The 21790-nt window shown below is 50.1% G+C and overlaps 1 protein-coding gene across 3 annotated transcripts; it reads right to left on the bottom strand.

Moving 5' to 3' along the window:
- Nucleotides 1-1344: 1344 nt before the first annotated feature.
- On the bottom strand, nt 1345-19071 carry GMEB2 (glucocorticoid modulatory element binding protein 2). Of its 3 annotated transcripts, XM_026057038.1 has the most exons (9): nt 18741-19071; nt 13478-13575; nt 12255-12382; nt 10410-10513; nt 7303-7460; nt 5418-5489; nt 4445-4582; nt 3628-3750; nt 1345-3407 (listed from the first exon to the last, which is right to left on the bottom strand). In XM_026057038.1, exons 1-9 carry the CDS (start codon nt 18869-18871, stop codon nt 2758-2760), a joined length of 1602 nt encoding a protein of 533 aa, XP_025912823.1. In that variant the 5' UTR covers nt 18872-19071; the 3' UTR covers nt 1345-2757. The 3 variants fall into 3 exon arrangements, with proteins under 3 accessions (XP_025912823.1, XP_025912832.1, XP_025912842.1); XM_026057047.1 differs by lacking the exon at nt 18741-19071 and having other exon boundaries at nt 12255-12377; nt 13478-13559; XM_026057057.1 differs by lacking the exons at nt 13478-13575; nt 18741-19071 and adding an exon at nt 13247-13261 and having other exon boundaries at nt 12255-12377.
- Between the last annotated feature and the right edge of the window lie 2719 nt (nt 19072-21790).

The raw sequence follows: 21790 nt of genomic DNA, 5'->3' as shown, positions 1-21790 counted from the left end.
CTTCTCACTGTTGTCTCAGCTGAAGAGAAAACATAGCTATGCTGCCTCCTTCCCCAGCGTGGGAGGAAGGAGTTAATATTTACTCAAGAGAAGGAAGTAAGTGACGTTCAGAAACTTGCTTGGCAGAAGAGACAGAATTAGCGAATACCGGGCTGGTTCAATGGTTTCAGTGCAGCTGTAACACACAAAATGAGAGATTTCTGAACAATGACCTTGCTGCTAACAAAGAGAAGCTCTGAAGAAACGTGCCTCGACACAGATAAACAGCGCTGGCCTGTCTGCTGCGATGGAAAAGGGCAGAGTGTYTGTTTTAAGCAGAGTCACAGAATCCACATTGCAACACGCACACACTTCATTTCGGTACTACTCCCCTTGGACCATCCATGCACGCRCTTGCATTCGTCCATCTCGCCACACCAAACAAGTTGCTCCTCTTGCCACCAGCTCTCAACTTCTCCTGTTTCCACAGTGCCTCTCYGGTCTGCCAGGACATAACTACATACCCATTCCTCCTAACATAGAAAACGTGCTAAGGCAGCACCCATCCCACAGCCAGGACAGATGATCTTCTACAAGACTGCTATTCTCATCCAAACCACTCAGTCAGGTTTGGAGGTTGTCATCGAGATTTCCAGTTCCTGAAATTAAAAGCATCATCTGCAAAGGAAGAAACCCTTTTATATCCTCAACAAGTTTTAGGCAAAACTTCTCCCACTCACACATGTAGCAGTGAAATTGCTCAAACTCACATGCCTGAAAAGGTCCACACTATTGACAAGAGGTTTCTCCTCTTCTCTCCAACAGGAAGATTACCCTCTCCCAATAATACAAAACATTGGTTCTTTCTTTAACAGTCCCTAAGCTTTTCCGTAAAGTTTCACTCCCTCTGTGTTTTACCAGACCAACATACAATTACAGCTAACAAGTTAAAACAAAAAACTCCATGTTCCCCATGGTTAATAAAACCTTCAAATGATCAGAAAGGAGGACTTCAGTGCATCCCAAACCAGACACTTCTTAAAGGCTAGAGCAGCAAAGATGCCAAACTTTTCGTTGTGGCCACTCCTGATGTTCTCACAGCTTGTGTTCAGCGCAGGAGAAACGCCTTGGAGCAACCTTCACCGCTGGGCATATCCTAGCACCCGGGATAGTCTGAAACAGTCACAATATGCCCACAATTTTGGAAGGGTTTGAAGCATTTCTCTGCACATGTTTGGATGGTGGCAAGCACAGAATATACATATGCGCGAATATATATTTAAAGAAGCGTGTTTCTGCTCTGACCTACTCCTGAATTGCAATCCTAGCTGTCATGACCACACACAAATACAATAAACCAGCAGCACTCTTTCAAAAATATTTATTAGCTCATTAAAGTGACCTGTCATTGCTGCTGCTGCCAGATCAAGTTATAGAAAACCCATACTTCAAGCACCCAACTCCTTTTAGCTGGAGACAGTGTAAACATCACTTCACACACATACAGCGTATGTATGTCTTAAAACAGGAACAGTTGTGAGACTCGCAGCAAGTTGAATCATCAAAAGAATATTTGAGAGTTGAATATTCTRCGTTGGTGTTTCAAACCTTGCAGCCCACAGAACATCTTTGCAAACCACGCGGGGAGAGAATGACAGCACCCAGCTCCACGAGGAAGAGGAGCCCGGCAAGACGCTCGTGACCAGAGGACCAGCCTGATGCCGAGACGGTTGGGCTTTAGAGTTCAACCTTGTTAAGAAGTGCAAGCTTTCCAGAGTGCTATTGTTTAATTAGTCTTTCTGCACATTCAACAGTACATTTCTGCCTTATAGCAGTATCTTCACAACCAGAAGGGCTACACAATTTGCTTAAAAATCCCAAAGAATGGGTTCTTGGAGAAAAATAGAAAGAGACCCTAAATCCTCAGAAGTTACAGCTTTTCCTGGCTCTTTGGATTTGTCTATTCTCTTCACAGAACCAAAACCTGTAACAGTCCTCCTGTCCCCTTCGCTGATCAGACCTGGGAAACACATGGTGACCCTCAGGAGGAAACCTCACTCAGCGAGCACGGACGAAGGCGTTTAAGCCATCGGGATCCAACGTAACAGGACCCACGGCCGCCACGCAGAGGGTCTTCCCAGCCGTCACTTCATGCCCACGCGTGTCCCACAGACAACCCGTTCCGGCTCGCTCGGGCACCTGGGGTGCCCTCTCCTTCCACCGCCCCCGTCCACCCACGCAGCCCTCTCCCGGGACAGCGAGAGCAGCCCCCGACTCGTCCTACACGCGCCATCAGCTCGCGCCAGACCCGCAGCCCCTGCGCCCGTAGCGGGCAGAGCTGCACCTGCTCAGCGGTTTGTCTCGTATTTTCTTAGTCTTTTGCTACTGCCTTTGCTTCCTTGCCCTGCGGCCCTGCTCCCGTCTGCTTCTCTAACGCACACTGTCCCAGCTAAGAAGTCTAGAGATAAGGCAGGGCTAACAAGCTAGAAACGGAATAAGTATTCCGAGAGGCTAGGGGAGGAAAGCTTTGTAAGGCTTAAGCCTTTTTTTTTCCCCTCTCCAAACAGGGCAGAGCATTTTGTCTTTCCCTTCTTTGGGTGTCTTTCCTCCCCCTCTTTCTCTCTGACTCGAACCCCCTCATTGCCGATTTCGGCCATTCTCAGAGTCTCGTTAGCCTGTGCCCTCTTTACACTGCTCCCTCTTCCCTCAGCACAGACGGAGAAAAGGCAGTTCCACCCAGAGCGTCACAGAAAACGTCCCTCCAGGCGAGTCCCCTCGTCACTTCTGCTCCGCCTCGTCGGCCACTGTGGTCACCTCGATGGTGGTGGTGTGTTCGTCTGCTGCCGCGGCACCCTCGACGGCGCCCGTCGGCACGGTCACAATCGCGCTCCCGCTGGGAGCCATTTGCGTCACGTTCTGGATGGCGGTGCCGAGTCCCGGGAGGGTGAGCAGCTGGAAAGGGCTCACGACCTTTACGACAGTGCTGCCGTCCTGGATGGCAGCCGTGCTGAGCACCGTCAGGTTGGAAGCGTCCGGGTGGATCTCCACGGCRTTGGGGAAGCTGGAGCCTGCGGAGGCCAGCACGGTGTATCCTCCCAAGAGTGGCGACGCAGGCGAGCTCACCGCGGGAGGCTGGGACGGGCTTTTCGCAAGCACGGACGTCGGAAGCGCTGAGACCACTTTGCTGAGGGGGAGATTGGCGAGTTGAGAGACGGGCATCCCCGGAGCCACTGCAATCTGCGCTGGCTGGGACAGGACTTGAGAGGTTATGGCAGCCGGCCCGGACGTGGCCCTGGTAAGTCTGGGACGTTTTAAAGGCGTCGGGACAGAGACTGGCGTCAGAGTCATCAGTACGTTATTGAGATGCTGCGATTTGTGCTTCAGCTCCTTCGCCCGCTTGCGGTGCTCATCGCACTGCTGCTCCAAAGCTGAAAAGAGACAAGGATCAGCGAGCGCAACCCCAGCCTGGGCCACGAACAAGCTTCCCAGGGACCACCGCCGTTGCAAAACCCAAGGTATGAGAAGCTGGTCCTTCCGCAGCTGGTTTAGCATGCGCCAGCTTTAACAAGAAATCCACTTTCTTACACAAAGAAAACACACTACCAGTGATGACAAGGGAAAGAGCACTGGCTTTTCTCCGGGATATACCTGCCAAATCCCGCGTATATTGTTCTCTCGAGCGATCCATCTGACATTTGTGGCTAGCCAGGACCTTCTTGACCAGATCCAGCATGCCGAAGTTCTGGACTATGTTGTTGAGTAAAACAGCATCTTAAAAACAAGACACAGATCGTTGAGGAAAGCAAAATTCCCAGTATAAAGTATTTATCCTTCCCTGGTAAAAAGCCATACAAAAAACAAACACGTTCAACTGAGGTAGCCAAAAATCTGAGCGAGGACAATGGGGGAGAAGACAGAAGAGTCATGAGGAAGTGCAAGAGGTCATTAGCGTATAAACAGTCCTTTCCTACTTAGCAGGCATTGATAAGAAACCTCCTCACACAGTAGCTGGTTGCTGCATCATATTCTGATGGCCTAAATCCCACTTAAGTTCCTGTGCCAAGCATTTGTCCAAAAACCTAAAGCCAGCAAGCAGGAAACACCAGGCACAGGGAATTGGGTAGAATTTAGGCCACCTGAGCAGCCCCAAGCACTGCTGACAGGCTGCCCAAAGCATGGCCAGAACAGTTTTTAGTAGAAGAATCTGTCCAGCTGGCAGCCTCACTTTCCCCTCCCACACCATTACTAAGCTGAAAACACCCATCTAATTTAAAATTTATGAGAATGGTAAATTAAAAGTGAACTAGTAAAAGCATTTCCTTTTAATTTCATTTTCTATTTTTAAGAAAACTGATTTAGTTATGATGAGCTATGTTCCTATAAAGTTATCCATTCATCCTAAAGGAGAAAATCCAAACCCCTCTGCTCAGATGATTCTTTCCAACATGTCCGAGCAGATCCTTACCGCTGAGCTGCAATGGGGGATCTTGCGCTCGCTCCTGCAAGCCTTTTATGGTGTCCACTAGCTCCTGGTGGAACTCATGGATTACTTCTTCCAGAACACCTGCATCTTTCAGCCCTCGCCAGAAAGCAAAAGCATCATCTGGAGAAAGAGAAAGCAGAAGACCCTCAAAACACTTGGAAGAGGCAATGGGGATTTTAATGGCTCACTCTTAAGACAAGTGGCTGCACATCTAGCAGTCCACCAAGGGGATGGCGATTTGCTCTGGATTCTGCTTCTCGTGCCTACAAGGGTGAAATCCACCCAGGCTCTAGGTATAAAACAGCGGGGCAAAACCCAGCCAGAGCACATACCCTGAAKGAGCTGCAACTGAAAGAACAAATGCTTGTGGCATTTTAAAAGAACATGTTTTCTCCTAATGCTTCTTGCATCCTCCATACCACACACCCGATCTGGCCAAACAGGCCACCGATGCCACAGAAAAGGCTGTTCTCAGTTCAGCTCAGGATGCAAATTAGACCCAGGGGCGAGCGAGAGACACCAAGGCAGAGCTTCCTTTAGGAATCCGATCTCATCAGTGCAGCTAGATGAAGCAGCAGGAGCCCCGTCTAAGAAACATCTGTTTCCTTAGCTCAGATTACGCCAGAGGAGCAAGGGAGAAGTTTTATGACTGCTCTAATTTTCCCTAGAGCCACACCAAATGTTTGGCCTATGCTTTGACATTCTAATGCTTAGAAACAATTTTATCTCAAGGCGATGGTGCAGTCGGACTGCGTGCACGCAGGATGTAATTCAGTGCTATGCACCGAGGAGTGGCAAACAAATAACCCGGGAGGAGGTTCGAGCAGGCTTGCAAATTAGGGCAGCTCCAGCAGGAGAGTTCCTATTCGTTGTCCCCGCTGTTTCCGTCTCTTCCCTGCATCTCTTCCGACCTCTACCCCGGATGTGCTGCGCCTGGTGCGCTCCCCAGACGTACCTCCAACGCTAGTGGTCCAATCGCTTGCATCCTCGCAGGTTTCTATGGTAATTGTAGCCGGGGATCCATTCACTGCAACCAATAGCAAGAAGAAAAGAAAAAAAAAGTCCTGATTTTTTCCCCACTGTTTTTCACAGGCTGCTTCTGAGGGAAACACTCCCTTGCTGCATTTCTGTAACTTTCCCTTTTTATCGCATATGACCAGTTTTATTTGACCTTTGCTCTCCAAGCCAAATCGAGAGATGCCCCAGGGAAGTATCGAGCCGCACGAGACCRCTGCGCGGGCAGCACTCGCTGGTGCACCCCGTAGCGCACCGCCGCGAAAGGACCCATGCCCAGGAGGGGGGCTGGTCTCCCTATCCCCCCCCCCCCAACCACACACACTGCTATTGCGCAGAGCGGAAGTCAAACCCGGTTTTGAGCCCCAAACAGTAAATTTGCAGCAAACCCTTTTTGCCCAGTTCCCAGCCTCGCTGCATCGGCCGGGACGCGGGGTTTGCAGAGACACGAGCCCCCGCGCGGCCGGGCTCCCACCTCGGGGCGCAGAGGGGTGCCGCAGCCCGGCGGGACCCCCCCGCCACCCCCGGCCGCTCCTGCGCTCTCCGCAGCTCGGCCAAATCTCTAGAGATGAGGGAGCCGTGGGTCACTCGAGTGGCGCGATGGGAAATCTGGCCCGGAGAGGCTGCCGCGATGTTTTGGGGAGCGCCGGGATGCGGCTCCGAGCGTCCGCAACGCCCAGCTGCCGGCATTAAATCCAGCCGCTCTGCGCCTTCCCTCTGCAGCCATCAGCGCTCTGTTTACTTCAACGCAGCCGAACCCAACGGCGTGGGAAGCGTCTGCTCGTTAGTGAGTTAATTTCCATGATTATATTTAATAGAAACGCTGAGAACAGGGCTGCGATTCCAGAGCCCAGYGAGGGTGCAGCACGCACCAAAACAGACACCGGCTTCCACGGTTACTGCTACCAAAACACCGGGCTCAGCTGCTAGCGGCTCCCTGCAGAGGCAGCTAAGGGATTCAGCTCGGCTTCTGCAGAGCTGATTATGAGCTGAGGATCTGGGGGGAAGGTGGGAGGTGTTTCTCAATGCTCAGTAGCAAAAGGATTTGGGAAATGAGAGTATTTAGAAATTAGAGAACTTTCCAAAAAAAAAAAAAAAATAGTTACCTGTAATTACAAGTCAAATTAAGTTTAGGGCTGAAGCTACATAGCCACAATATCCTTTTAAATCCATTTTTATAAACTACATGCATGAGGGCAGATAAAAAAAAATCTGTTGTATTCCCTGGTTCTCTTTAATCTTTCATCAGACAAAAATGATAAATAATTCAGCCAGGGAGCCTTAAATGAAAATGCTTAAATTATTCAGGAAGAAGTCAGTTTACAGCTTTGAAAAAAAGAAGTGCAGTAAGAGGGACTCCCAACCTGGCCTGCTGCGCAACAAGAGAAACCATGCTGATCTCCGAGCTCCTGCGATGAGCACTGAAGGACAGCTAGCACCTGACCAGCAGCTAGGACAGAAGATGACCTCATCAAGCAATGACTACCGTTTTCCTGTTTTCTTACAGATTAATTGCAGACTTCTGCTTCAGCTACAGAGTTTTGGGTAAGACAGGATGCAAGAAGGGCAGCTCCTCAGGTCACRCAGCGTTACAGAGCACCTAGGTGAATTATTACATCTCTGCCAAGATGCGCTCTAATAGTGACTCTGCCTAGCTCTGACATGGGAAATCCTGCAACAGAGCAGGGAGGAAAAGTAGGGAATAAAAACAACCCACAAAACCAAAAAACAGAGGCAACAATAAGGGGCATTCATTATGCAGCATTATTTATGCTTTAACTCTTCAAAGCCCCTGCTGTAAGGGTGCTAGGAATCACTGAACATACCATCTGCAGAAGCAGGAGTGAGAGGAATATACTCTGTTGATGTCTGGCTGGTCAAAGACACCCTGGCTCCAGTCAGGTCAATTTTAGTGCTTCGGCACGTGTTCGAACAGACTTTAGCGTGCTGGTAGAAATCCAGCTCTCCAGAGTCCATGATCTTCCTGCAACACAGGGAGCAAGCATGAGAACATACTTGCATCAACAGGGTACTGACAGATTGCTGAAAAACAGCTCCTGTCTGGACGCAGTCAGAGCTTCGCACTCAAACTTTTCAAAATCCTAGATGGAAAGCACAGGCTGTACTTTATCTTTCTGCTTTTCTCTTCCTTTMATACAGTCCTAACTAGCAGGCAATGGGAAAGTGGGAGGAAGCGTTCCCCTGTAAGAGAATCAGTTAAAAAAAAAAAGACCTCCAGACTTCTGTTTAATAGGCCAGCAAGAATGAGAGCGCAGACAGAGGCAACAGTCTGATTTCACTCATCAAGCTTCCCTGCTTCCTGATCCTAGAGACAACATTAACCAAGAGTTAATTAAAACAGTGCCCACTTCCAGCGCCTGCTCCATACTGGCCACTCGCACAAATCTGACCACTACGCGTAATACTTCAGCGGTGGCAAAGTGTTTTAGGAGGCCACAATGGTAAGGAAAAAGCCCAAACATATCACGTTGTGGCTGAGGTAGAGAACTAGAACAGATTAGAATTTCTGAACGCTTTTCTACCATATCCCAAATTTCCCTGCTAGATCAAACTGCATTAGGAGCTTCTTTGACCACAAATGAATCCAAGGTGTGATGAACTGATGGCTGGTCTTTCCAATGATTTTGTCAACACAGAGACAAGGTTGTGCACAGAGAGGTTATTAACTAGTCAAGCAAAATGTGACCTTATGAAAATGGAAGGAAGAAGGAAGCTACACACTTAGAAGAACGCTGACTGCATTAGAAGTAAATTTTACTGAACAGCTAAAATGAGGAAATAGGAAGAGAGACCAAAAAAGGTGGGGCTTTTTTCTTTCTTTCTTTTTTTAAATCACTTCATTGAAGCATACCACCCTGTCCTCCTCTCCTTCACTGCTGCACATACAGATTAATTAGTAAAGGAAGGAAGATTAAAACCAAATGAATTTCTGACGTCCTTCTACAGCCTGGAAGGAAGCAATCTGCAACAGGTGCCCAGGGTGACATACAGTGAACAGAAAGATTTACAGCAAGCGTTAAACAGGGTAACAGAACTTGGAAGCGGCTCGTTTCCTAATTCAAACACGGCTTCAGAGTCAAAGGAAGTGGTGAACCCTTTTAAGACTTGAGGCGAAAGAAGTTAAAATAGTGTGCACTGGCAGAATTAGTGATCTGTATTACAGAGGTGACAGAGGCCACGATGAAGCTCCACAAAAGCAGAACCTCAAGAGCAGGATTTCAGCACTCTAAAAAGATTCCTCTCCAAATCTGTACGATAGAGGACAAATTTCTTCAGTCCACAAAGATTAGCACATTTCGAAAATACCTTTTCTTCATCACTGAAACATTCAACTCGGGCTAAGAGACTCAAGACACATTAACTTTTCTCAAGGATATATTCCTGTAAAACTAAAAATACCTGTAGAAATATCAGGACAAGCTGCATGCTCTCAACAGCATGATAGAAGTCTTGATAGAAATCTTCACGTGAACTTACAGTTTAGATTCTAATTTTATAACATAGCGGTTTAACCCTGCTCTGTGGCATTGTCAAAATCCTCCTTGCAGAGCTCTGTGGGATCAGTTGATCTGTTCTGAGGACATTTCCCCAGCTCGGTGTGAGCGATACGCAAACACCTCTGAGCACGTCCACACCTCTGTGGGGCTCCCCCATAGTCCTGCTGCTCTTCCATCTCCTCCTCCTTCCAAAAGCAGGGAAACACCCGGCCTTTGGACAAACTCCTTTCGGAGCTGGTCCCACCCCTCTCTGCCCAGGTCCTTCTGCATGGGGGTCTGTAATTTTAACTAGGTGTTCTCGCTGGATCTGACACGTTTGCTTTTTTGAGGGCAAGAGGGAGGGAAGAAGGGAAGGTCTCGGTCTGCTCCCTTGAGCACCTAGTCCCCACGTACACCCCTGCAGCCTCTAGCAGGAAGGCCAGTTACGGCCTCAGCCTAGGACCGAGGCAGCAGGAAGTCGGTTCCTTCCCCTTTTTGCTTCATGCCATGTAGGAGGAGACGGGATGTGTTTCTGGTTATAAACTAAAATAAGGTCTCTCAGCTTAAGCAAAGCAGGCTGCACGATTGGCATATATGATCTTCCCAATCTAAACGAGTTGTCTCCAAACATCCCGAGCCTTCGCTGGCTAAGAACAGTCTTACGTTCCTGTGATCTGCTGTCGCTGGGCTTGCCTTCACACATTCTTTGTGAAGTTCTTTCCCTGAAAGACCTGCCTTGCAAAGTATAAGCCTATTACGTAAAATCTACGTGGGGCAAAAGCTGCTTGGGAAGAACGCGGGAGACGCCTGCACACAGGAGAACACAGGCAAACACAAAGCCACTCAGTGAAGAGACTATGAAAATACTGACAATTGCTAGGGAAAGAGGTGATGTATTTTCATCCTGCCGAGAGGCAAAGAGATTTTAATTGAATCACAGTCTCAGGCTGGTGTTCAAGACAACCATAAAAGAATTAAATTCTGTAGTTAAGGCCAGAGAAGATAAATGCTTGCATAAATAAGCTTTAAATAAGCCTTTCACAAAAAAGTGGTACAAAGCAGACATAAAATAATGTGTTAGTTTATGACCAGACTGATTTCATTTGGTAGGTCATACTAAGAACCTGTATGCAACACAGCCTGACCACTAGTTGCCATTAAAACCTGCAATGACGTTATGACAGATGAGAACTCAGCATGGTTAAAGTTGTAAAAAGACTGCAGAACCATCTGTTGTCCCAAATTATTCCCTACACACAAGGATAAGCAAAGCCATTGGATGGATAATATTTGGGGCCAGGCTGTTAATAACACAAATGGTCAGTGGTGCAATCGTTCTCTCAGCAGCATGTGTCAAAGCCRTCCCATCCTACCACTTCCCCCCAGAAAGAAGAAATCCCAGCTGTTGCTGTGCACATACAAATAAAGAGACTAACCGGAGCATGATCCCATTCATCCGGATCGCCCGCTTCCAATCCTTTAGGGTTGACTTGCCCGCCAAGTGGACAAACTCTTTGGGACTAATTAGGTGATCATTAAACTGCAAAAGGGAGAAATGCAACATCAGTGTGACACGGCACAACAAATGGAAGCGTGCTCCGCCAACACGGTTCACCAGGCGGCAGCAGGGCTGGCCGCAGAAGTGGTGTTTCCTGGTGCCCAGCAGCAGAGTGGAGCTGCCTCATAGGCCAGAGTTCAACACATTGTTAAAAAAGGAAAAAAAGAAAAAGCTGACGAACACTTCCACACCTTAGAGAAAGCTGACTGAACTCTGAGTTAAGGCTATCTCTAGCTGAAAGTCAAATATTACTTTTATATTTAGTTAGTACCTGCTAATTAAAGCCAGGAGTCTGGCGTGCGTGCAGTACGCAGGAGTCTGCTAGATGCCCAGCCCTGTCCCATCCCACAGCAGCAAGCAGGAAAGCCAGGCAAAACACTTCTTGTGGTTTGTGCAAACTATTAGCATCAGTGTGCTGCTCCCTGCCCCTGTACAGGTCTCAGTACGGTGAGCTTCAGCTTTGAAAAAAGCTTCAGTTTTCAGGGAACTTCAGCTCTGCTGCGCTGCCGCTAACAAGCAAGCAGACTGGCAGCAGGAGACTGAGCGCTCCTGCTCCTGTTAGGATCYGGTCTTCCCAGCGGCATGCTACCCAGCACGCAAATCCACAGAGCCTTGCCACGATGATTTCAGGGRAAAAGGGAGTAGTGTTATTACTACTTGGTCTTTGACCTCCTGCAGAGCTTGCTACCAAGCACACCAACTGATATCTATTAAAGCTCTGACCTCCGTAACACTGCACACCCACTTCACCAAAAACTAATTTTAGAGAGTTGGCATATACTGTATCAGTAGCCAGCTATTCCCCCTTTGCCTTTATTACCCAACACACCCAGCTGTATCTGAACTCATGAGCTAAATAAAAAGCAACCTGCTGAATCAGGTAGCCTGCTGAAGAACTGCTTTATGGTCAACCTCCGTAAGGATTTCCCAGGTCCAGGCCTTCTTTTCAACGCCATGTCAGCCAACGCAAAGCTCAACTATTGCGTGGCATTAACTATGTCTCTCTAACAAGCGCACAGGCCAAAGTGCAAAGAGAAAACTGATTTTAGGCAACAGCAGAAGCAACTGATCTGCACCAGTATCCATTTCTTCAGAGATGGGCAAGGTCTTCTCTCCYGCAAAGCAGAAGGGCCATCCTGTAGAAGGGCCCCTCACAACACAGCCCAAAGGAGATACTACCTAAACAGCGTGCTTTCTAATCAGTGTCTAAATGCCACTGATGCCTTACTACAGTATCACAAACTATGTTTCTGGATATGAAAATTTGGCCCTCCTCCCCAAATCCATGCAGTTTTTAACCATGAACCATCCAGGACAGAGAGCAGAAACCATTCAACAGCTCCCCTACCAATAAACTTTTACCAAATCCTCAGTTTCTCTCAGATGGAACAAACAGTGGAAGTGTCCAAACTTTTTCAAAGTGTTYTGACATGCAGCTAAATGGAAACTGCTTCTCTCTATCCAGGACTGCTCAGTTTTGCAGAGAGGACAAATCAGGGACGATACAAGGAGTATGGTACCAAGAATTTCCCCCTCTCCCACCAAGATGTGGTTCTGATGCAAGAAAAAGTTTACCAGGGGTTTATCAAATAAACAGAACAGCCCAGGCAAGTCCAGCGCTGGCACTAGATGGCCTGGCCCCGCTCCGGTTCTCCTCCCCAGCYGGGAAGTGTAACTAGGAACCTACCTCCTCCCTGCACACAGACGGGTCTTTTATTCTCACCTGCACACACTTCACATTGATCCCAGGGCACACAAACTTTCGCCATATCAGGTTGGCTTTGCTGTCTCCGCAGGTGATAGGGTAAACAATCTCTGCCTCCAAGCTGTCTTCATCTTCAGCCATCTTCACTTCTCACGAGGAACAGAGGCAGGGACAGAGCAAAAAGAAACGTGAGTCGCAGCTCCTGATTAACCACCGGGGTTACACATACAGCAGTAGAGCAGAGTTTAAAAGCTCAGGTTTAAAAAATGCACATGGGGCAGCTTGTTTCTGTGGCTGTAATTCACTCGTGCTTTATCACTAAAGTGTCCAACTACCCAAATTGCTCGAGGAAAAATTGCACAAGCAAATTTACACAGACCCAGCCACAGAGGAGTGTGCGAAACCTGAGAAGTCAGTGGCCAGGGTTGAAGATTCAATTCATTTTATCAAAATGAAACTAATGATTCTAGGGTAATTACACATTCACCCATGTCTTTACAGTGCAACTGTTTCTTTTCAGGGCAACTCGGTCCTTTAAACCTCCTCCAAGAGGGTGCTTGCACGCCGCTGGCCATTGCACCTCTCTGCAGGAGAGCCCATCTGCAGCCAGCCCCTTAGCACGTCCCCCCRCTGCTCAGACACGTTCCACACTGCAAAACGCTCGGTGTTGAGCCCAGGGTACGGTATTTTACTGGGATAACCAGGGAGGTTTTTAAGGGTCCATTTCCCCCCCTAGATTGTGCTCAGGCTTCCTAACTAAAACCCAGAGACATGGTCCAGATCAAATAGCTCTGATCTCACCAGCGCCTCCAGCCCCGGCTGAGTTGCAATCATGACTCAATTAAATTCGCTTTTGCTTATAAGGAAAGCTTGCGAGTTTGCTGGAAGCGGCCCGATCCCAGGGCTGTCGGCGGTGGCGAGGGCTGATGCCAGGCACGGCCTCGCCGGCGCCAGGAGAGGGCGGCAGCACTCCAGCGAGCAAGGCAGCCGGCTCCCTCCCCGGCACCCACCTTCAGCGGCACGGATTAGCTCCCCAGGCTCCTTCCCGAAACTTGGGACAGCATCCCCGATGCCCGCAGGAGAGCTGCAAAAGCACAGCCCATGGCCGGCATCGGCCAGCCCGCAGCTCTGCAAGGCACCAGCCGGACCCTCCTGGCTCGCGCTCGCCCGGCCCCGGGGAACCGAGCTTTGCAGCGCCGCGGGGCTGCCGGCTACGAGGCTGCTGCAGCGTCTGAACCTACCTAAGACGGCTTCTTTCAGATGCGTTGAAGCTGTAAAGGCGGCGGCAGCCGCAGCAGCTGCATTTTCCGTCTCCAGGGTGTCTTCATTTATGTCACCGCTGGTAAGAGAGTGGAACGCACAAAATTAAGCGACATGGAAGTACCGTCCCTGCTCCCGCCGTCTCCAGGCGGCCCTGCTTCAAGAGTCATTTGCACTGCATTTTCCCACAAGAGCGAGGAGCCAGCTCTAATTCTGAGAGCTTCAGGTCTGTTTTTCTTTACAAAGATGAAAAACCCACCACCAATAAGGGAGTACCGCTGCCAAAAGCCCAGTTGTCTCTGCCTCATGTCACTTCTAATCACAGCGCTGTGAAGCTCGCTCCAAGCCAGCATGTGTCCCGCACGCAGCCCCGGGCTCCAGCGCCCTGCCGCGCTCGTAGGAAGCTGCCTCAAAGGGCTGCTGTCAGCACGACGGAAACTTCTCTCAAACCCTCGTTTAGAAGTTTCTGCCAGCCACTGGCAGCTTCTCCTAAAACGTTTCCCCAGAAAAACATGTGTGAAACATGCTTCCACTGTCTGGGCTACGGACTGACTAAATCTAAAGCAAAGTAGCTGTACTACTGAACCAGCGCATTGGCTCTGCGCTTCCCAGGAGCGGGGCCTCAGAGAGCAACACAAACGCTGTAAAACAGCACAAAACCCAGCAAATCCAAGAACAGACATGATGTAACAGGAGCTATAGACCTTTAAGTTCCAAACTCAGCCTCCTATAACTCAATATACCTATAATAACCACAAGTTAGCTCTCTGCCAACAGCAGTGAAGACTGCCTTCATCTTCCTTACACCAGACATCTCTTGGTGCTTGCTGATGGAAAGAGACAAAAAAAAATAGCTCTAGGTGGCCTCCACGGCCTTACTGCTTGTCTGTTCCAGCTTCCCCGCAGAGTACAGACAAAACGCCAACCCAAGCCCTTCTGCAAATGGCTTAAGTACACACGCAAATGTAAAACACATTTAGCTCGTCTGATCTGGGACACATTCCTCACCATCTTCTTCTAGGAGATTCCCACGCAAGAAAAGCTCATGCTGGCTTCTCCATAGATTGCATCTGTGAATCCCAGCCAGCTCTCAACATAAAGACTACCATGACCGTTCCTAATGGGTTTAAAGGTGTGTATTTATTTTTGCTGTCAAAGAGGACCAGTCTAATTACTGTAGCAAATTTACTCTACCTCTTGGGGTCCTGCAGAAGGGAGGAGGGAAAACAATGAGAGTTAACCCTTCTGATACTTCAGCAGCTTCACAACGTATAAACTGTCTAAGGAAGACCGTGAAGAACGTAAATCTGAAACCTGTCTTGTTTTGGTACCACGGGTGAACTAAAGCAACAAGCCCAGTGATTCACTGGTGGCTGCATTTCACACAGGCAATGCTACAAGGACAACCAAATTCAAGAGCAACTGGTTTTTCCATCCTGGCCTCATAACACACAGCTTCAGGGTGGAACTGCAGCTTCAAAGCATCGCTCCCCTTTCAAGCTGCAGGGCAAGCAGCATGCTCGCACAGGGCAGGTGCGGTACGGAGATAAGGGATCTCGCGTGGGAGGCATCTCGCAGTCGCAGGGTGAGTAACTCAACAGCTCCTGCTTCAGAGACGTGAGAGCACAGGGGGAGCTGAAGAAAGACCTGGTGTTTTTTCACCAATTTGCTACTTAGTTCTTGCATTTCTCCAGAAAGCCTTGGAGAAAAGCCAGAAACACCACTCCGGCAGGACTTCAGGGCTGCAAGGGAGGCAGCAGCCACCTCTGGCGTGCAAACCCCAGCACCCCATGGTCCCAATTCCGATCTTCTCCGCCTGCCATCAGGCAAGAAGCCTCCACTGACTTCTCCAGAATAAACACCCCGGCAGAAAGTCAGCATCTGCAACAGGAGAGATTCGCAGGGAGCTTCCTCCAGGACTTCCATTCACCTCATTTGTGTCACTCAATGACTGAGGGGGAATTGGGTTGGGAATACTAACCCAGCCCACAACTTAAATTCCTTCCTTAGGAGAAAAACAAAGGAACTTCATCAGCCTGTAAGAAAAATTTAAGTGTCTAGGTAAGGAAGTGCGTCTCTGCCACAGAGATGTACCTGGGGGAAGAGGAAAAAAACAGCCAGTTTCTCCTCACTGCTTTCCCCCATCCTGCTCCGGAGAAACAGACTGAAGGAGAAGCAGATGCAGAAAGGAACAGGAGAGTACTCAAACATCTTCCAAGCCATAGTGGTTCATCCCATCAAATAAGTATGTGCCTTAGCTGGTTGTCATGACAAAGCTGTGGGAGGCAGCAAAGCTCACGTTTCATCGGGTAGGATCATTCTCAAGTTTCTCCCCAGGAGAATCCATAAACCAGATGGGAGAAAAAAGAAGAAACTAAGTGTCAGTAAAGCAACGGGCTTGCTTCTTCTTTCTCTACTGCTCTTACCTAGCCTGAAAAGCCTCCAAAAAACTGCACCAGGAATGCCAAGTAGGAATATTGGCCAACTGATTGGGGCACAGGCGTACAGACCTTTTCCAATCACATCTGAAAGAGAAGCCTCTTGCTGACAATTACTCTTTTTCTATTTACCTCTGCTTTTTTCAGTCAATCCAAAAAATATGTGAACTAATTAAGCCCTTAAACATTGTTTGTTTGTTTTTTGAATGGCAAACACACCCAAAAGAACTCTAGAAAAATGCATCAACAACACCAAGCTTTGTCATTTTAAGTTGGGCCATTCCCCTAGGCTCTTGGTTTTTAAGTGCCTCAAAATAAGAGTTCAAAGCCTACTTCCCATACAAGCAGTAACCCAGACAAAGCACAGGAATCCAAGCCCATGCTTTCAGCTGCTTTCCTTATGGAAACAGGGGCTGGAAAGCAAAAACAGAGGAGAAGGAGGAAACCAAAGCAGGCTACGGACTCTCCCAAGGAGGAATGGGAGCCCCTGCTAAGGCAATCATCCAAATCTAGAAATGAGACGGTGGGTGGCTCGCTCTGCCGTCTACAATCAACGCTACAAACCTGTTCAGCGAGAGCAGTTCAATGAGACAGTACAGCGGGATTCTTGCGAGTTTAGCGACACGAGCCCGAAATCCAAATCCTTCAAATCTACCTGCCGCGATCCCAGCGTATGGACATGGAGGCGAGAGGAACATGCCCGGAGGAAGCCAGCCAGCCATTCGCCAAGTTCAGGACATCTCATAAAAGTCTCAAGAAGTCTCAAGAAGCCCTCAAAAAGTCTCTTAATGCCTGCGAAGATATACTCCACTCATAGATACAGCTAAATAAAAATCATCCTCTCTCCGCTCTATAGCGCTATCCTGCTTCTGGCTATCCAGAGAGACACTGGGGAGATGAATAAAGGTTTCCAAAGAAAAATAGGAGGGAAAGAAGAATGAAATGAAACCAACCCAATCGAGCCAGTCTCTGCCGCAATCCGTATTGCCAGAGAATGTTGCACTGTGGCAAACGGATCTGCGAAGGCACCTAGCCACATTAAAAACAGAAATCACTCTGCATCCAAAACGAGCCACAGCCCCATTTGGGGTCTGGCTGCTTTGCTGCTAGGAAAGCGAAGACAGTCACCATAGGCAAAAACAGCCCAAAAGCAAAAGGAGCGGACGCTTTCCTCCCCTGTGTCATCCACTAATTTGGGAATGAAGAAGGCTCTCGGAAATAATTTAGAGACTCAAGAAGCTGAGGAGGAAAGGGGACAGTTTCTGCACACGGCATCCTTCCTTGGCAGCACTAACGTTTCAGAAGCCCCTTTTTCCCCCGTCGCTTGCCTGGCGACGCAAGGGGAGAGCACGCGATCCCGACGGAGCGGGCGAGGAAGCAGCGTGCCTCTCGTCTGCCTCGGCCCCTTTCCTAACGGGAGTGAAGCCTTTTAACAAGTTTTATGCTCGTTACAGCAGAACGATGGGAACAGGGTCCATTTTATAACAGAAAAGCTGTAGTCTGATGCTCTTCCCCAGAGCCACGGGGAATCTGTGGCACAGAAATAGTAGGACATATTGGAGGAAACAAGACAAATGTGTTTTGTGAAGAACAATAAACAGCCGCTTGCTACTCACTCATATCCAACACAGGAACTCCCGAATCAGACAAACCTGCCTGGAGCCAGGTGCAGTTGTGAACTTGGATTTTCTGCCTGCTGAAAAAATCTAAGCTCTAGAAGCACTAAAAATATATCTGGGCTCTGGATACCATCCAGTGACGCTCTGAAGAGAAGCAAAGCAAATAACCTATTACTACATGGGGCTTCCAGGTCTAAAACAAGCACTGCTCATGTCATGAAAATATAGAAAAGTCCAAACAGAATAAACTGAAACAAACAGCAGTCTCAAATCTAAAATACCATCCAAAAAAAAGCCAGAAGAAATTTTTTAAAGTCACACAGATTCACCTTGTTTTTGAGAAGTGACATGGCATTCAATATTTTGTGGTTTCAAGGACGTGTCTGTTATTTACATTGCCAGTAGCGATCCCACTTGTGTTGCTTACAGTGACAGCAGAGAATTTTCTTGCAGAGCTCTGCTAAAAACCTTGACCCCCAAACCACCCCCTGGGAACAGCAGTTCTGCTATACTGCAGCCAACACGCTGCGGATGGATTCATCTCTTTGAGGTACCCAGCTCAGTGGATCAGTTACGAATAGTGAAAAAAACACCGATTTAGTCACTGGTGCTCGTGTCCATTCCAACATCCACTTCCATTCAGACATTCCCCCACCCCTTAAAAGACATTTGCACCCATCTGTCTAAAAAATTTTTTTCGCATTGCTTTTTGTTTCTGGTAACAGGAAGGCAGTTTAAAACCACCTGTGAGAACACAGCTCTAGAAGAGCGAGAGCGGAGCCTGCTCAGCGCTCACGTCGCCATGAGAATTGCTCGACAGCAACGAAGAGCAGCAGAACCTCGCTGAACTTGTGCAGACGCTCAGCGCACGCTCTCCCAACGGTGTCAGCGAGAGCGTAACTCGAAATCGGAGATTGTGCGGGTGTCCCTGCGATCGCTGTTTGAGGGGATTCTGGCCGAGCAGCCCGAACGGCAGCGGGATGCTTTGGAGATACCTTCACACAGACCAGACCCCAGGCTCGCTCCTTTGGCTCCACGGTGCGCAAGCGGCATAGGTGAAGCCGCAGGAGACGCTCGCTCCCACCCTGAGCCCTGGGTTTCGTGTCCTGCAATATAAGGCTTTCCAGCACGTAACCACTACGTCACTGCTAACTGCTTCTAACACGTACGGTGAAACCATTTCTTACCCATGCTGAGAGAGGTTTGTGGTCACGAGCACCGTTTTCACCTCTTCCACACCGCTTCCATCAACCGCGTTGTCGGGCGTTGTCACTACGACCACCTCCTCCATATGAACACTCACATCAGGCGTTGCCATCGGGAAGGGTGCGGGGACCGTGACGAGCAGCCAGGCAAGGAGACCCCACTGGGAACGGCCCTCCTGCTGAACGGGAAGAGAGAGGGAAGCGGGTGTGAGAAGACCTCCTGGTTAACAAGGGCTAGGAAGAGAAGGACGAGAGGAACGGGAGCAAGGGGTGAGGGGGCTGCAGGCAAATCCACGATCCTAAAGAAAAGATGAACTCTTGTGCACGAGCTCTTCTTCTACAGGTTGCCCAGAGAGGTTGTGGAGTCTCCTTCCTTGGAGATATTCAAAACCCGCCTGGACGCGAACCTGTACAACGTGCTCTAGGTGACCCTGCTTGAGCAGGGGGTTGGACTAGATAATCTCCAGAGGTGCCTGCCAACCTCAACCGTTCTGTGATTCCGTGAAAAGATTAGTAAATCCCCGACCCCGCTCCACCTCCAGCCGAGGGAGGAAGGTCCATGAACCAAAATGCACTCTGCAGAGTGAAGGAGGTTAACTCACAGGGGAAGAGGAAAGAGGGTGGGGAACGGACTGTGGCACGAGCGGCAGGGAGCGCAGCACGCGAGAGTTAGAGCACACGCAAATAGGAAGCACTTCTACAAAAAACTGCATTCACCTAACGCTTTAAAATGATACAGAGACACAGACTGAAGGTGTGTTCCCAAATGCATTTCAAACTCTCTTTAAGAGAGAGATCGCACGCTGCTGGAAGAGCTCACTGCAGCCCTTGCAAGGCAGGTGGTCTCGAGAAATAACGGCAAATTCCTCCCACCCTCCAAACTTGCACCCAACCGACAACAACAACCAGACTTCAAGCCTGCAGAAATGAAGTGACATCTGAAAACCATTTTGAAGTCAGTGTTTCTAATAAATCAGCAAGACCTTTAAGCCAGTGTTTAAAACCAGCCTCAGCGTTAGTTTGTCTCCAAGGACCCACTGTCTTTCCGGGATAACGCTCCCGGCCTCCTGCAGCTCTTCTTTGCCTTGCCTGGCTCAGCGCTGGCTGCAGGGAAGGAAAGACGCCCTGAAGAACTGCGAGGCATCGCTGCCCTGCTAAACGCGTCAGCCCCCGAGATGCCCTGAGCCAGCGGCAGCAGCGCTGCCATCCTGCACCGCGCAGCCCGACCCCGGCGGGGCGACGATGCTCAGCTGGGTGCTGCAGAAACGAACCTCCAACTGTCTGCGGTAGCTAGTTCTCAGAGTTTGGTTCTACTCTGAAAGCAACCAAGGAAAAAATAAAATACACTTATTCTCAGCCTCTCTGGAAATTAAAATTAGTGACCAACCTTTTACTGCATCCACTCCTGCAGAGCCAACATTTAATAGCAAGAAACCTGGATGCTGTTCCTCGTACAGTAGAAATAACACTGTTAGCTACTGGCAGAACTACTGCACACGCCTTTCATGGCTACGCTGCCTTCCGTAGCCGTTCGAACCCCTGAACGCCAGAGCATCGTGCAATGAAAGCGCTCGCTCTTCGCTCAGAGCTTTGCTTTCAGCACAATTTGAGCAGGACCAGAAACACCGCTGCTCCTCTGCAGGATGCTTTTTTAAGCCAAGAACTTGCAAAAGGCCAGCCGGCACCATGCTTTTATCGCCCGGACAAGAAACAAGGGGACAGAAATGAAATTAGTTTTCTGAAAATTTGGGTTGCTCGAGCCAGTAGCACAGCAACGCGTGTACATGTACGTGCACGCGCGCGGCAGCGGCTTCGCAGCCTCTTCCAAACGGGCCGCAGGCTCCCGCGCCAGGAGGAGCGGCACGGCCGCGGCGGAGCGAGCGCACAGCTCTCGCCGGCTCTTCCCGGGCCGAAACCTCAATGCCGCGGACGCGAAGCGGGTGACGGACTTTGCAACGGGATGGACGCCCCGCGGGGCCTCCCGCCCGGACCCCCGGACCACGTGCCCATTCGTCGCCGCCCCGCGGTTCACCCGATCGGGCCAGGTTAACGGTAGACGGGTCTCTCCGAGGCAGAAGCCAAAGGCCAACGACAAGAGCACTTCAGTCTGAACAGCAGCAGCAAGCTACAAGCAGGTGAGGCCAGCTGGACCGAGAGGAGGACGAGAGAAACGGGGGTTTTCATTAAAACCCATCGTTATGACAATTTCCAACCCGGCCCGAGGGCCCTGCCCCAGCCGCACGCTGCCTCCCCCCGTTTTGCGAGCGGTCGGCACAGGCTGGGGCAAAACCGGGCGGACGAGCGAAAGCAAGCGTCACCTTCGCTTTTCTTCCAACTTAGGGCCGACGTGCCCCGAGCCTCAGCCGATACCGGGTTTGCGTTTACATAAATCACAAGCACCGGTTACAGAGACAAACTCCGGCTCGCGGCCGCCGTTCCGCCTCGGCCGCCCCACGTCACCCTGGGGACGTTTGCTCCCTCTCCCGCACCAGAGCTGCTGGCCGCCACGCAGAACCGCAGCACCGCGTGGAGCTCCCCCCCCCCCATCCCGCAGGGGGGGAGCTGTGCCAGAGCGCGGCACGGAGCAGCGGGCACCAGGGTCTGCAGGAACAGTCGGGGGTGTGTGTGAAGACTTAAAATAAAAAATATACAAACCAAAAAAAATGCCCCAAACCATGCATACACCACTGCAAGAGGTGGGAAAGATGTTGGGGGGGGGGGTGAGCTGAGGGCACACAGCCGTGTCCCCACTGCGCAGGGAGGAGGGGGCACTGCTGGGGGGGGCCCCCGGAGAGGGGGGACGCACRGGTGCAGGGAGGGGTGATGCAGGGGGTGCAGGTGGGGTGCACGGGGGGGGTGGCACAGCTGCACTGCAGGGGTACACGGAGGGATTGCACAGGGCAGCGGGCATGGAGGAGCTGCACGGGGTGGGGGGTGCGCCAGGGCATAGGGGACCTGCACCGGGGGGGAGCGGGGGTGCCCAGAGGAGTGTACAGGGGTGCACGGAGGAGCTGCATAGGGTGGGGAGTGGG

This window comes from Apteryx rowi, unplaced genomic scaffold, assembly GCF_003343035.1.
Source record: "Apteryx rowi isolate R43461 unplaced genomic scaffold, aptRow1 scaffold_0, whole genome shotgun sequence".
In the NCBI taxonomy this organism is placed as follows: domain Eukaryota; kingdom Metazoa; phylum Chordata; class Aves; order Apterygiformes; family Apterygidae; genus Apteryx; species Apteryx rowi.
The sequence above is the reverse complement of the archived record's forward strand: the minus strand, read 5'-3'. Positions and strand labels throughout refer to the sequence as shown.